This window comes from Lipotes vexillifer, unplaced genomic scaffold (genome assembly GCF_000442215.2).
Source record: "Lipotes vexillifer unplaced genomic scaffold, Lipotes_vexillifer_v1.1 scaffold324, whole genome shotgun sequence".
Classification (NCBI taxonomy): domain Eukaryota; kingdom Metazoa; phylum Chordata; class Mammalia; order Artiodactyla; family Lipotidae; genus Lipotes; species Lipotes vexillifer.
In genome coordinates this window covers 837,306-852,545 of record NW_006791816.1, presented here as the reverse complement: position 1 = coordinate 852,545, position 15,240 = coordinate 837,306, and the positions used below count along the sequence as shown (strand labels likewise).

The 15,240-nt window shown below is 33.0% G+C and overlaps 1 protein-coding gene across 3 annotated transcripts in view; it reads left to right on the top strand.

Annotated features, from left to right (window-relative positions):
• Nucleotides 1-15,240, top strand: part of RALGAPA1 (Ral GTPase activating protein catalytic subunit alpha 1) — a 178,440-nt gene that overhangs the window by 134,768 nt on the left and 28,432 nt on the right. For all 3 annotated transcript variants that reach the window (XM_007464829.1, XM_007464830.1, XM_007464828.1), the window contains one exon: nt 1,179-1,334. In XM_007464829.1, coding sequence (XP_007464891.1) covers nt 1,179-1,334 — 156 coding nt within the window. The remainder of the gene's footprint in view (nt 1-1,178; nt 1,335-15,240) is intronic.

The window sequence follows — 15,240 nt, the reverse complement described above, 5'->3', positions numbered from 1 at the left end:
TTTCAAGGTATTTTAAATGCAAAAAAGCAAGGTGCAGAACATTGTGTATCCGTGTTGTGTGTGCACATGTGTACATACATACATGTGTATATGTGCATACATACCTTTAAAAATTTAATTGTATATAGAGAACATTTTTGGAAGCATACTTAAATTGCTTTCTTGGAGTGGAACTGAGTAGCTAGAGGTGAGAGATATGGAAGGAAAAATTTTGCTGTATCTTTTGAACTTTTAATTGTATGAATGTATTACTGAGTTAAAAAATAAATTTAAAATATAAATGATTGAGGAAATCTTGTAGTAATGGCATGAAAACTCACTTGTTATTCATACATTCAGCCATTAGTAACTGATATTGATAGTTGAGATGTGTTCAGTTCACACAGTGCAGAAATTTGCTTTATAGGTTTCCACTTTTTCACATATTTATATTTTATTTTTTACAAGCAGGTGCATAACTGGTTTCTCTGAATGGAGAAATACAAGCAGTGTTTAAATTTTGTTTTTTCTTTACAATATTTCTTTGATTTTCTACAATGTACACAAGTTGCTGGCTTCTTTGCATCACACAAGTCCAGGGGATATTGTCCAGTGTAACAATCCTGATAGTAAATATATCATATTTATAATCAGGAAAAAAGGAGATTTAAAAGACTTTGCACAGATTAATTTGTATTTTTTTAATGCATTTGAAGTGTAGTTAAGTTCTACATTTTTGTTCTGGGCTGTGATAGGTACTAATAATTAGGAAGCCAATTTCAATGAGTAAATATGACACAATTCATCGTTTTATCAAAGTGACATTACTGTTTTAACTTATCCCCAAATCATTTCCAGTCTTGATTTTTGCCACTTGGTTTTTACTCACTGCCCTCGGCGTCCCACACAGCCATTACTATTTAGCACCTCGTAGCCTAACAAGAGATGCATAGTGCACAGCGATTGATTTCTTTGCTAATTAGTTCCTACTAATTAGGGACCCTCAAATACTTAAGAAAATCTACCAGTGTGACTTGAATAGTTCTAACTAATAATTCTGGGTCAAGCCATAGTTGATAACATGCAGAAGATTTCATTCCTCATGTTTTTGCAAAGTGAGAAATTTGAGTCTTTTTCCATAGTGAGGTTTTTAGTTTTGTTTAGTTAATTAATATTATGTGTCTTTTCATTGCTTCTAGGTAAATCTTACAAACCATTGCGGTTTCATGGGAGGACTACAAAGAAATAAAAGCACTGGATTGACCACACCATATTTTGCTACCTCTACAGTTGAAGTAATATTTCACGTATCAACAAGAATGCCTTCTGATTCTGATGACTCTTTGACCAAAAAAGTAAGTGCTAAGAAAAAAAGTGCTCAGAGTTAAAATCTTAGTAATACATAAAATATGTAAGCCAGTCATCTAATTGATCAAGAACTATTTCTGAGTACTCCTTTCTTCACCCAGTAGTGTCTTCAGAAACAGTATTGTTGCAGAGTAAACTCTGTTTTCCTTAATGATATGATTGAAAGTTATAGTCTTAACAAAGCATTTGCCTTCAAGAAGATGGGCACCTGACAAATTGAAAAACTTCTGTATATGTTCAGATTGGTGAAATTATAATTCAAGACCCCATACACGGAGAGATACATATTGATTTTATATTGATTGATGGAGAGGAAAAAAATTAAAATGTAAATTATTACAAATCACTTAAAATATAACGTGCTCTCTCATAAATTTTAACTAAAACTAATATAGCAGATAAAATAAGCATTAATTCATTAAAATAGATTTTACTGCCTTAGAATATTTATGGGAGATATAGTGGAATGGTTTTGATGGCCCATGTCTTTTAAAACCTACACCACCATTTTGCTGTAGCCGGCACCAGCATTCAAAAATCACTCTAGTGACACAGACATACCTCAGAATAAAGTTGTGTGTGTTCAATCCATGTTTAAGTTTTTTAGGGAGAAACACTGTTTTAAAGTGAAACCTTGTCCAACATTTCTTTATCTTCTCTTCTTCTTCCTACTCCTCAATTTATTCAAAACTACTACTGAATGTAACCAACTTAATATCATAGATCATTTTACTTGGTACTCTGTTATCATGTTGCCTGATATCGAATCTCTTCACACTTCATTAATAGCCTATGAAAACAGTGTTATCCTTATACTCTTTTGAAAAGGAACTTCAGAATTCCTCTCAAATATTTTATAAGATTGATTCGGTACCCCTGATGCCTTTTGTTTACATTTTAGAATACTGTTGGAAATTGCCTACTAAATGAGTAATGGTTAGAACAACTAATATATGCATGCTGATTAGATTTGAATGTGTAGTAAAGATGGAGGTAATTGATGTGTAGGAAAGTAAGTATATTTAGTAACAGATTTGCTATAGAATATCTTGGTATGTAGTTTTTAGAAGTACAGAATGAGACATGAATACTGTCAAGAAAATGGTGAAGAGTTGGATTGGAGTAAAACTTCGTTAAAACTTCAATTAAGCACTTTATTCCATCACCTCATTTTAAATTTGTATGAAAATAAGCCATACTCAAATTAGAGGCAATTATGAGTATAGTACAAAAGGATAAATTATTTTAAACATTAGGACTTGGCAGTGATCCTCATTTTCATGGCTCCATGGATACAACTTTTAAACCCCGGAGCAAAAGAAAACCCTCTTTTCCTTTTCAAAAGAGTCTAAAATTAATAGTATTTTCAATTGCAAATATAAGAGCAGAACAAAGTATATCATTTTTTGTTGAAATTTTTTTTAAAGAAACTTATATCAGGATATTTTTACTTCAGTATATTAAACCTGATGGTTAAAAGGTACTTGAAATTTTATATTCCTGCAGCCTTTGTAGAAATAGCTCAAATAAGTAAGATTTCTTATTTCCTTCACAACAATCACAAAGGTCTGTCCTTAATTATTCAAGAAGAGTATGAAATGGATGTTTAACAATCCATTATCATAGCAAAATTAATTTTGGAGATAACACCATTTAAGAATTATTAAATGGTTGAGTTCTAATTAAAATTATACCCTTAAATGGTGAAATGTTTAAGTACTGGATTTATTAGAGAATGTTGAGGGATTAAACCTTGAACACTAATAGTTGTTAATTTCATCTGTAAGTATAGAAAATTTTTTATTGTGGAAAAATATATAAAACAAAATTTATAATTTTAACCATTTTTAAATGTACAGTTCTTTAGTATAAAGTACATTTACAGTGTTGTACAACCACCACAAGTATCCATTTCCAGAACTTTTTCATTTTCACTTGGTTCAAAATATTTTTTATTTTCTCATGAGAATTCTTTGACCCATGTGGTACTTAGAACTGTGTTGTTCAATTTCCAAGTATTTTGGGCTTTACCAGCTATCTTTTTTGTTATTGATTTCTAGTTTAATTCCATCATGGTCTGAGAGCAGACATCATTTGATTTCTATTTTTTTTAATTTGTTAAGGTGTGTTTTATGGCCCAGATGTAGTCTATCTGGCGAATGTTCCATGTGAGTCTGGGAAGAAGGTGTGATCTGCTGTTGTTGAATGAAATAGTCTATGAATGTCAGTTATATTCAGTTGATTGATGGAGCTGTTGAGTTCAACTATATCCTTACCAATTTTCTGCCTGCTTGGATCTCTCCTTTTCTGAGAGGGGTATTAAAGTCTCCAACTATAATAGTGGATTCTTTTATTTTCCTTGCAGTTCTATCAGTTTTTGCCTCACACATTTTGGCTCTCTGTTGTTAGGAATATACACCTTGAGGATTGGTTATGTCTTCTTGGAATACTGACCTCTTAATCATTAGATTATGCCACTCTTTATCCCTGATAACTTTCCTTGCTCTGAAGTGTGCTATTTCTAAAATTCGTATAGCTATTCCTGCTTTCTTATTAGTGGTATCATGGTATATCTTTCTCCATCCCTTTACTTTTAATCTATATGTATCTTTATATTTAAAGTTGGTTTCTTGTAAAGTTGGTTTCAAGCCTCACACAGTTGGGGCTTGTTTTTTTTGATCCGCTCTGACAATCTCTATGTATTTGAACCATTGACATTTAAAGTGATCATTAATATAATTGGATTATTTTACATTTTTTCTGCCATTTGTGGTTATAATTGAGCATTTTACGATTCCATTTTCTCTCCTTTCTTAGCATATCATTTATATATTTTTTTCTTTTTAAATTTTTTTCCAGTTCTTGCCCTAGAGTTTGTACTATACATTTACAACTAATCTAAGTCCACTTTCAAATAATACTATACTGGTTCACTGCAAGTACCTTATAATATAGCACAATATGCCTAATTCCTCCCTCCTATCCCTTGTGTCATTGCTATCATTTATTTCACTTATACATAACCGTGTGTATACATAAGCATACATTATCAAATACATTGTTGCCATTTATAATCTTGAACAAACTGTTATGTGTTAGACTAATTAAGAATAAGAAAAATAAAGTTTTATTTTGCCTTCTAATTATTGATTCTCCGATGCTCTTCCTTTCTATATGTAGATCTGAATTTCTTTCCTATATTGTTTTCCTTCCCTCTGAAAGGCATTTCTTGTAAGGCGGGTCTACTGGCAGCAAATTCCATCAATCTTTGTTTGTCTGAGAATGTTTTTATTCTTCTTTACTTTTGAAGGATAATTTCACAGGGTACAGAATTCTAGATTAGTAGAGTTTTCTCTCAGCACTTAAATATTTCACTCCACTCTCTTCTTGCTTGCATGATTTCTGAGGAGAAGTCAGATGTAATCCTTATCTTTGCTCCTCCATAGGTAAAATGTTTTTTCCCCCTCTGGCTTTTCTCAAGATTTTTTCATCTGTGATTTTCTGAAGTTTGCATGTGATACACCTGGATGTAGTTTGGGGGCCATTTATCCTGCTTAGTGTTCTCTGAGCTTCCTGGATCTGTTGTTAGGTGTCTAACGTTAATTTGGGGCAATTCTCAATCTTTATTGCTTCAAATATTTCTTCTGTTTCTCTCTTTCTTCTCCTTCTATACATAAATGTTACACTTTTTGTGGTTGTCCCACAGTTCTTGGATATTCTGTTATGGGTTTTTTTTCCGGTCTTTTTTCTCTTTGGTTTTCAGTTTTAGAAGTTTCTATTATTATATCCTCAAGCTCAGAGATTCTTTCCTCAGACATGTCCAGTCTACTAATGAGCCCATCAGAGGCTTTCTTCATTTCACTTACATATTTTTTTTTATCTCTAGCATTTCTTTTTGATTCTTTCTGAGAATGTCCATCTCTCTGCTTACATTATCCATCTGTTCATCCATCCATACTTTGACTACTTTTTCCATTAGTTCCCTTAGCATATTAATCATAGTTGTAATTCCAACATCCCTGCCATATCTGACTCTGGTTCTGATGCGTTTTCATTCTCTCATTCTTCACACTGAGTCTCCGGCAGTTTGTCAGCTACAGTTCAGGTTTTCCTACTCTGGCACTGGTTCCTACAGAGGTTTCTGCTCTGTTAAGTTGTTATTCTTCGTATATGCCTGTCTCTCCAATTTTGGGGCAGCAGTTTTCCCTATGACCTCAATTCTCTGATCTAAGAAGAGTACTGTAGTTGATTTTTCAGTTGTTTAGCTTTTTACTTGTTGTTAGGACAGAGTGGTAACTTCTAATCTCCTTACATGCCAGGCTGGAAACTGGAAATCTCAGAACTTTATTCTCCCAAAAAAGAAACTCTGTATCCATTAACAATAACTCTCCATTAACCCCTCCACCCAGCCCCTAGTAACCTCTAATTTGCTTTCTTTCTCTTTTAATATTCCAGTTCTAGATACCTCATATAAGTTGGAATCATACAGTACTTGTCCTTTTGTGTCTTATTTCACTTAGCATAATGTTTTCAAGCTTCATTGATGTTAAGGCATGTCAGAATTTCATCCTTTTTATGGCTGAATAGTATCCCATGATACATACATACATTTTGTTTATCCATTTATCTATCAATAGACACTGGGTTGGTTTCCACTTTTTAGCTGTGGTGAATAATGCTGCAGTGAACATTGTCCTGCAGGTATTTGTTTGAATCCCTGTCTTCAGTTCTTTTAGGTATAGACCTATGAGTTGAACTGCTGGGTAATATGGAAATTATATGTTTAGCTTTCTAAAGGAACTGTCAAACTGTTTTCCACAGTGACTGTGCCATTTGACATTTCTCCCAGCAATGCACAAGAGTTCCAGTTTTTCCACATCCTTGCCAACACTTGTTATTAGCTATCCTAATAGGCACAAAGTATTACGCTTTGTGGTTTTGACTTGCATTTCCCTAATGACTAATGATGTGCATCTTTTCATGTGCTTATTGGCCATTTGTATATCTTCTTTGGAGGAATGTCTATTCAGCTCTTTTACCCATTTTTTAAAATTAGGTTGTTTGTAATTTTCTTGTTGTGTTGTTGGAGTTCTTTATGTATTCTAGATGTTAATCTCTTATCAGATATATGACTAGCAAATATTTTTCTCCCATTTTTGGGGTTGTCTTTTCACTCTTGATAGTGTCCTTTGAGGCACAGAAGTTTTTATTTTGATGGAGCTCAATTTATCTATGTTTTCTTTTGTTGCTTCTGCTTCTGGTATCAGTTCAAGAAATCATTGCTAAATCCAATGTTGTGAATATTTTCCTGTATGTTTTCTTCTAAGAGTATTATAGTTTTAGCTTTTACATTTAGGTTTTGGATCCATTTTTAGTTATTCTTTGTGTATAGTATGAGATAAAAGTTTGACTTCATTCTTTTGCACGTGGCTATCCATTTGTCCCACCACCATTTGTTTAAAAGACTACACATTCCTTTATTGAATGATCTTGGCATCCTTGTCAAAAATCAATTGGTCATCTATGCAAAGCTTTATTTCTGGACTCCCTGTTCTATTCCATTGGTCTGAATGTCCTTTTGCTTTAATTAAGTGCTTTAATTACTGTAGCTTTGTAGTAAGTTTTGAAATTAAGTAATGTGAGTTCTACAACTTCATTCTTCTTTTTCAAGATTGCTTTTACTATTCAGAGTCTCTTGAGATTCCATACGAATTTTACGATGGGTTTTTTTATTTCTATGAAAAACCATGTTGGGATTTTGATAGGATTGCATTGAATCTTTGGATCACTTTGAGTAGTTTTGTCATTTTAATAATATTAAACCTTCCAATCCATGAACATGGGATATCTTTCCATTTATTTATGTAGTCTTTCATTTCTTTCAGCAATATTTTGTAGTTTTCAACATATATGCCTTTCTCCTCCTTAGTTAAATTTGTGCCTTAGAATTTTATTCTTTCTGATGCAATTATAAATGGAATTGTTCTTATAATTTCCTTTTTGAATTGTTCATTGTTAAAAATGCAGCTGATTTTTGTGTGTTAATTTTGTATTGTGAAACTTTGCTGAATTCATATATTAGTTCTAACAGGTTTTGTTGTGGAATCAGGGTTTTCTGTATATAATCATGTTTTTTCAATGTCTCTGTGGAGAAACAAGAGCTTGCTTGGTCCACCATTTTGCTGACATAATACCCTAGAAGAAAATTTTGTGTTTTTTTCCCCCTTTAAGCTAATTAATTCTAAATGTAAAAATATTTAGCAATTTACCAAGTGGAATAGTACAAGTATTTTTTTCCAATTATTTAGTTTTTTGGGTTTTTTCAAATTATTAGAGAAAGACTGCAGGCAATTAATTACATGGCGTAGTATTCCAATTGTTTAGTATCAAGATGCCAGAAATAATGTAACTTTTAAAAATGCAAGCATATGTTTATAATTTTTAAAAAATTTATAATGCAGGCATGCTGTTGTATTAGTTGTCAAAGTAACTATACCTGTTTTATTGAAGAAATTACTCTGGCTAGATAGTCTTTTTTTTACTTAAATAGAGCAATTTAAAGGGTTTATTTGTTTGTTGTAGTGAGAAAATTTCAAAACATAACTTCTTTCACATGTATAATACCTACCAGATAAAAACAAAACCTGTCAAAATTGTAAACAATATGTAATAAAGTGGTATCATTTTGGAAGGTATAGTTCTCTTATATTCTCAAGTAGTAATTTAAGTAACTTTAAGTAAAATCTACTCTTACCAAGGTTGGGGCTAAATTGAAGCAATATTTCACTTAATTCAATAGAAAGGAAAAATTTACCCAGTCTCATAATTCAGTGTAAGTTATTTTAAACCTTCTTTTCATAGAAATTTAAAAAAAAAGTAACATTTATTTCTGTATATACTGCGTTTTCCTTTTCCCTATTCTCTGTGATTCTTGCCCTTACTGCTCTTCAGAGTCCTAGTATGTAAGATTTTTCTAAGTAACAGTCTTATATTTTAGCTCTATTACAGTATCAATTTCTTTTCAATAAAAGGTTAAATCCTTAAACTTAATCATAGAAACCAGTTGTCTTATACCAGTTTTCCTTAATAAAAAAAATCACTTTCTGTATTGGTATTTTTTCTCCTGAATTTAATAAATTCCACATTAGTGGTGATAAGTTGAGGCCTAGAACATGTGTCCTGTTACAAATGAACAATTGGATATCATTAGGTTGTCCCCCTTTGCTTTGTACATATATCTTTAGGTGTGTTAATCCATTCAGTAGACACATTAATGAGCACTGGTTGAAGCGTAATATTGAAGGAAGTAAGGCTTGTTGACCTCAGCGTGGAGTTTAATACCTCTAATTAAATTAGATAGTCAACAGTCAGTTTAAAGAAATAGCCATGCCTCTGGCAAGGTAGAATTATGTATGACTCTGGTTCTTTGTTTTAAACTTGATAGGAGAAAATCATTTATATCTGTTTTATAGAAACTAATTTTAGTTTTCATTTTGTGTTTAAAATATCATGTGGTGGTTTTGTAAATTATTTTTAAGCATTTTATTTTCTCAGAATGAGAGGTAAATATCTTTGAACCTCTTTAAGTGTTAGCATTTTATTTCTTGTGAAGAAAGGCTTTTTCAAGGATCAAAATGGTAGCGACAGAATTTTTACAACATAGACTATACTTTTTTTTAACAAATTAACCAAACTTTCAGTCTAACAAAGTAGTCTCTCTTAGAAATACTATGCCACCATATTAAAAATCCTGATATAACTCCAGTCCAAGCCATCTGTTCTATAAATTCTCTCTACCTGAGGAAGATTGACAGAAAATGGTTAAAAATAATTTCCACTTAACTGAGTTTATTCACCCCTAAAAATCAAAAGTGCTGCAAGCATTGGTATAAAGTGTTCACAGGAGCTTGTCTTATTTCCTCTGTCTCCTTGTTGTAGCCACTTCCTGATACTCTGCTTCATAGGTAGCTGAATCATCCTTTTAGGAGTTTGATGAAGATCAAGTTGAGATAATTGTAACCTACTTTTCGTTGGACTCTCTAGCCTATCTTTCATTTCCTGGACCCCCCAAAAGAGGGGAAAGAAGCACTTTATTTAAGTCAGTTCCCTCTGAAATATTGTTAGTGTACTGGACAGCAGTTCGTTTTTTGTTTTGAAATTTGGTTACAGTAGTTTCGTAAATAAATGAGCTCTATCGAACTGCTTAGTCTGATTATAACTTTAAATCCATTTTTCATTATTTTATCTAGAAATACAGTTAAAATATACTTTACTTTCCAAAGAACTATACGCTAATATAGTCTGGAAAAGGAATTGAAAAACAAACTTAAGGAATAATAACAAAAATTTTTTCATTGTTTTAGTAGAAGTGTAGTTAATGTAATAGTTAATAAATGCTCTGGAATTATACACATGGTTGTAGTCCTAAATCTAGCCACATTACATAAAATAATTCTGTTTTAATATAATAGACTCTACCTTTAACCCCGATTTCTATAAATATATTCCTGATGACAAGAAATGAAGATAAACAAGGAAGTATAAATGGTTCAGAGCAGATTTATCTCAGCACTGTGAATGGTTTAATTTGTATGGTATAGCAGTGGCTTCTCATTGCATATAGAATAAAATTCTAATTCCTTACTGTGGCCTTCAGTGCCCTACAGGATTTGGCCACTTGCCTGCCTACCTCCCTGATCTCATCTTCTGTCACTTTCCTTTTCACTTACCACAATCTGGCCTCACTGGCTGTCATTCTAACCTGCCATCATGTCAAGCTCATTCCCATCTCAGGGGCTGTGCACTTACCTTTTTTTTCCATTTGAAATGCTCTTTCGTCACATTATCAGGTTTTTTCATCCTCATTTTTCTATTCTCAGACTCACGTGACAGTTCCTCAGAGAGACCTTTCCAGACCATCCTAGCTAAAGAAGCCCTCTCTATCCAGTAACACTATCACATTACCCTATTTTATATTTGTATAGCATGTATCACCATCAAAGTGGCATATTTAAATAAAGCCATAATTGCAGATAATTGTATTTTTATGCTGTGCACTATGTAATGATAGAAAACAATTTGCTAAGTAAGTACGGTGACATTATCTTTTTAGTAGCACATTTATTGAGTGCCCACTCTGCTAAAGTATTCTGTACTAGATGTCGTGCCTATTGCTTCAAGAAGCTTTTCCCAATTACAAAGAATGAATGATCCAGACAGCAAGTGAATTGTGAAAATGTATGAGAGTATGTTTTTGCACATGATTGAGGGTTATATGATAGTTTGTGTTTTGCTACATGAGTGTCTGGAAGGTAAGGGGCAAAGAATGAGGGCTTGGGGCAGTGAGTATCAACTCAGTTTCAATTTCTACATGTATACCACTATCTCATGAAGTAACTGCCCTAAGCTAACTAACTTCTGTGCATTCTTCAAGTGCCATTATAGATCAGTTGTCTTTGTTATGTGCATTCAGAGACGTATATTTAGAGCATTATCTCTACTGTTAATTATTCATTAATTGCTTAGTTTATTTTACTCTCTCTCCACTGGACTTAAAGCTATGTGAGAGAAGAAAATATGTCTGTTTTTCCTCACCGTTGTATCTTTAATAGCTAGTGCAGTGCATTTAGTCAGCTCTCAATATTTGCTGTTTGAAAGAGGTAGATAGGAAGGAGAGAGGGAAGGAGGAGAGAAGGCCTTTTAAGAACTCGTGAACTAGTCCAGCTGTGTAGGATGACTAGCATCTGATCTAGAGCAACAGTAGAGGAAATAGGAAGTAAAGTACAAAAACAGAACATAATACTTTTTTTTTTTAATGAAGAGCTTGCTAGAGATACTATAAGGAAATCAGAAATTGAAGACTTTCAGGTTTTGCATCTGAGTAATTATAATTAAGTTATTAGGTGTTTTTAACAGAAATGAGGACGTCAAGGGGGTAAGTTGATTTTGTAAAACAGATGATATAGTTATGTTATATGAATTCTAGTCTGTAACTCCAAATGAATGATATTTCACTGAGGAAATCTAGAATTGACTCTGGAATCTCTACTGATAATTATGGAAAATGAGAACACTGCCATAGATAGGCAAACATCTGATTTTCATAAAAGGACATGGAACAGGCCACCAACCACAAAAATTACTAACATTCATGAGCTCCATGTCAATGCCTGGCAAAATAGGATTATTAAACAGATGGTCTGTGAGCACTTAGGTAATGAAGTAGTGATCACTAGGAGCTACCATGAGTTCACCATAACAAATCACATCAAAGTAACTTAATTTGTTTTAATAGGATTCCTACATCAGGGAAGGCCGTAGACAGTATAAAGCGTTTAACTAAGTCGTTTGTTGTGGACAAGTTGAAGAAATGCGGTCTTAATAATAGTTCAATAAATATGTTCATGACTGGTTCTGTAATTATATCTAGAGAAATTAATTATATAATGAGAGGCAATAGAGGGAGGTGGTTAAAGTATGGTTTCTGAAGCTGGCCTGCTTGGGTTTCAATCTTGGCTCTGCCACTTATTAGTTACGTGACCTTAGGCAAGATACAAAGGTTCAATTCCTCACCTGTAAAAATAAGGTCAATAATAATTATTCTTATCTTGTAGCATTGTTTTGAAAATTAAATAAATTATCACAAAGCACTCAGAAATAGTAAGTATTTAATAAATGTTGGATATTCATTTAACCAGGAAGGACATCTGTAATGACTTACTGTAAGACTCTTACCCAAACCTGTCCCATTTGACATTTTTATCCAAAATCTAAATAAAGACACAAAAATTTCAATTTAAGGATGACCCAAATCTGGAAAAGGGAGAGCCAACATACTGAATAGAAGAATCATGCTAACAAAAGGCCTTGATAGGCTTTAAGATAATCGGAACCTGGTAAGTTAAAGTTTATTAAGAATACATAGAGGGCTTCCCTGGTGGCGCAGTGCTTGAGAGTCCGCCTGCCGATGCAGGAGACGCGGGTTCGTGCCCCGTTTCGGGAAGATCCCACATGCCGCGGAGCGGCTGGGCCCGTGAGCCATGGCCACTGAGCCTGCGCGTCCGGAGCCTGTGCTCCGCAAATGGGAGAGGCCACAACAGTGAGAGGCCCGCATAACGCAAGAAAAAAAAAAAAGGTAAAAAGGGTTCTGCCTCTGACCATGGGTCATCTGTCTATTAACTGATCCATCAGTTGCACCAGTGTCATAAATAATGGTTAAGTTCTATAATTTACAGTTAAAAAAACATTGCCGGGCTTCCCTGGTGGCGCAGTGGAAAAAAAAAAAAAAAAAAAAAAGAATACATAGAAATCCTCTCTAGTTCTAATAGTCAGTTGTACCCACTTAAAAGAACTTCGTAAGAAAAGTCTTAAGGGTTTGAATTGACTACAGCTTCCATTTGAGCCAGTGTTGTAAAAATGCAGAAAATTATTGAGTGAACAGAACAAAGGAAGTAGTCCCACTGTGGGCTGGTTGTATTATAGAATATATTGATATTATATTCTATTTCAGATACCACGATTTAATAGAAGCATCAATAAACTGAGGTAATAATCCAGGATAATGAATAAGTTTGTAAAGTATAAAAAGAGGAACACTTTTAACCTAGAAAAGTTGAGTTGTATATTAGACAAATCTTCCAATATTTGAAAAGATAATATATGAGATATAGATTGGGTTTATTTGGCATTAGTCTTATTTTGGAAGAACTAGCTTCGAGAAGGCAGATTTTGGCTTAACTGTAAAGTAGGGTCTAACGATTGTAGCTCTTTTAAAATGAATGGGCTAATTTGTGAATCTGTAAGCTTCCTAACCCTAGAAATATTCAAGCAGAGGCAGGATTACTTGTCAGGGATATTGCACTGGGAGTTCCTGTATTGTGTGGGAAATTAGAGCTTTAATGTCTCTTCCAGTGCTAATATTCTATAATGTACTGAGGACTTCAATTTTATATGTGTTGAATTTCATTTAACTATTTTATCTTCATAAATTGATAATGATAATCTGCAACTTATGTTATATACCTCGAATTCCAAAATGACTTCAACAGCAGTCAAAGTGAATTTGGAAGAGTACTTTGGTTGCCAGTCATTTTAACAGACCTCTCCCATGTACAGAATTCTTATACTCTATTTCAGAAGTGATTCGCATCTGGGTACAAAAACATGCAGGTAGGAACTCCTTTGAGAGTTTTCAGAGTATGGAAAAACCCTGCTGAGTATACATAAGACACAACCCTTTAAATCTGTAAAATATAAGGAATAGGTAAAATAATTTAAAACATCAAATACTGTATAAAGTATTTATGTCAAATAAGTGTCAAACACACTTCTGAAGTTTCTGTCAACTGTTAACCACTCCAAATTCATATTTTCAGTAGTCCTCAAAAATGCCTCATCATGGCAATGATTAGCAGTTTCTCAATTTGTTAAATTATTTTATAGCAGGATTTAAAGACATAAAGATATAAAAACATGCCTCAACATAACAGCATAAAATAATTGCTTTTTTAGCATTTGGATAAAAATGATAAGAGATGTTCTTGAAGCTTTTTCCTTAAAATGATTGAACATGTTTTAAATGACTTTGTTTATATGCATAGTTCTCTGCCACAAATATCTGCATTACAACATCCTGGAAAAAATATATTATTCTTTTCTGTTAAACTTCCATAAGAGACTTTTAATACTCTGTGGTAGATATTTGAAGACAAGTTTTCATTATAAAATAAAACTACAGTTGCCCTTTTCTCTCATTTCTTTAGATAAGTGGGCACTAGAAATTATAGATAGGTTTGGCAAGAGTTCAAGGGTTAATGTAGCAGATAAATAAAAGGAATTTTCTGTAAATTGAGACCTGCATTATTTCAGTTGTCTTGTCTTTCCTAACCTAACTCATTTAATTTTAAAAAGTAAATACTTAAATTCTTCCTGACAGTGTGCTCAGCTTTTACTATCGTTTATTACTTCAATTATACTTGATATCACTTAGAACAATCTGCCATTTGGAAATCTCAGTATAGCCTGGAGCTTAGTATTAGATCTGGCTGCTGTTGTAACATGTACAGCATATGACATTAATGTATCAAAATTAGATTGGATCATCCCTCCTGGTTAAATTTATTTCACATTTCTTTTGTATTCAGTTAACATAAACCTATTAGGGAAGCTGACACATGGGGATGGCTGTATAGGAAGGATATTTTTAAAGTATTTTGATTAAAAAATGAAATTATAGAGCCGTGGCTTTTCTGAGTTGTGTAATCTTTTTTGGTTTTTAAAAATGTCACAAAGCCCAAGTCTTGCATTTATGTCATTCAGGGTGTGTGTGTGTGTGTTATAAGTAATGATAATTAAAACTTAAAATAAACATTGTTTTGATGTTTGAGGTCTATCATCATGTATTTAGAGCAATAAGCACATTTATGGTTTCCAAAAAGAATTATTTAATCCACTTAGACCTAAAAAAAGTCCTCCTTAAAAGAAAATAAAAATCTTTATATTTCTAAAATAATAGATTCTGGTCTATAGACTTAGCTGGGCACTGTCTTTAGAGTAATAGCTGCCACTATCTTATAATCTGTCAAAGAAGAGAGGGCATTTCTTACTTGGGAATATAAATTTTAAAGTTCAGGGATTTACCTCGTGTTTTCAAATACTTAATGACATTCATAGTGCCTAGGATTTTCTAGATAGATTGGTGTTGGGGACTTTTAAAAACCATTAGAACACTGGTTCCTGGCTTTTTTTTGTAATACATAGTCCTATATGATAGACTTTCTTCTCAGAAAAATACACAAATAAAATTTGCAAGAATTCATAGATCCCTTGAACCCAGATTAAGAACTCCAGGGTTAAAGGGTGACCAAAGAAAACCTTTCATTAATTGGAAGGTTA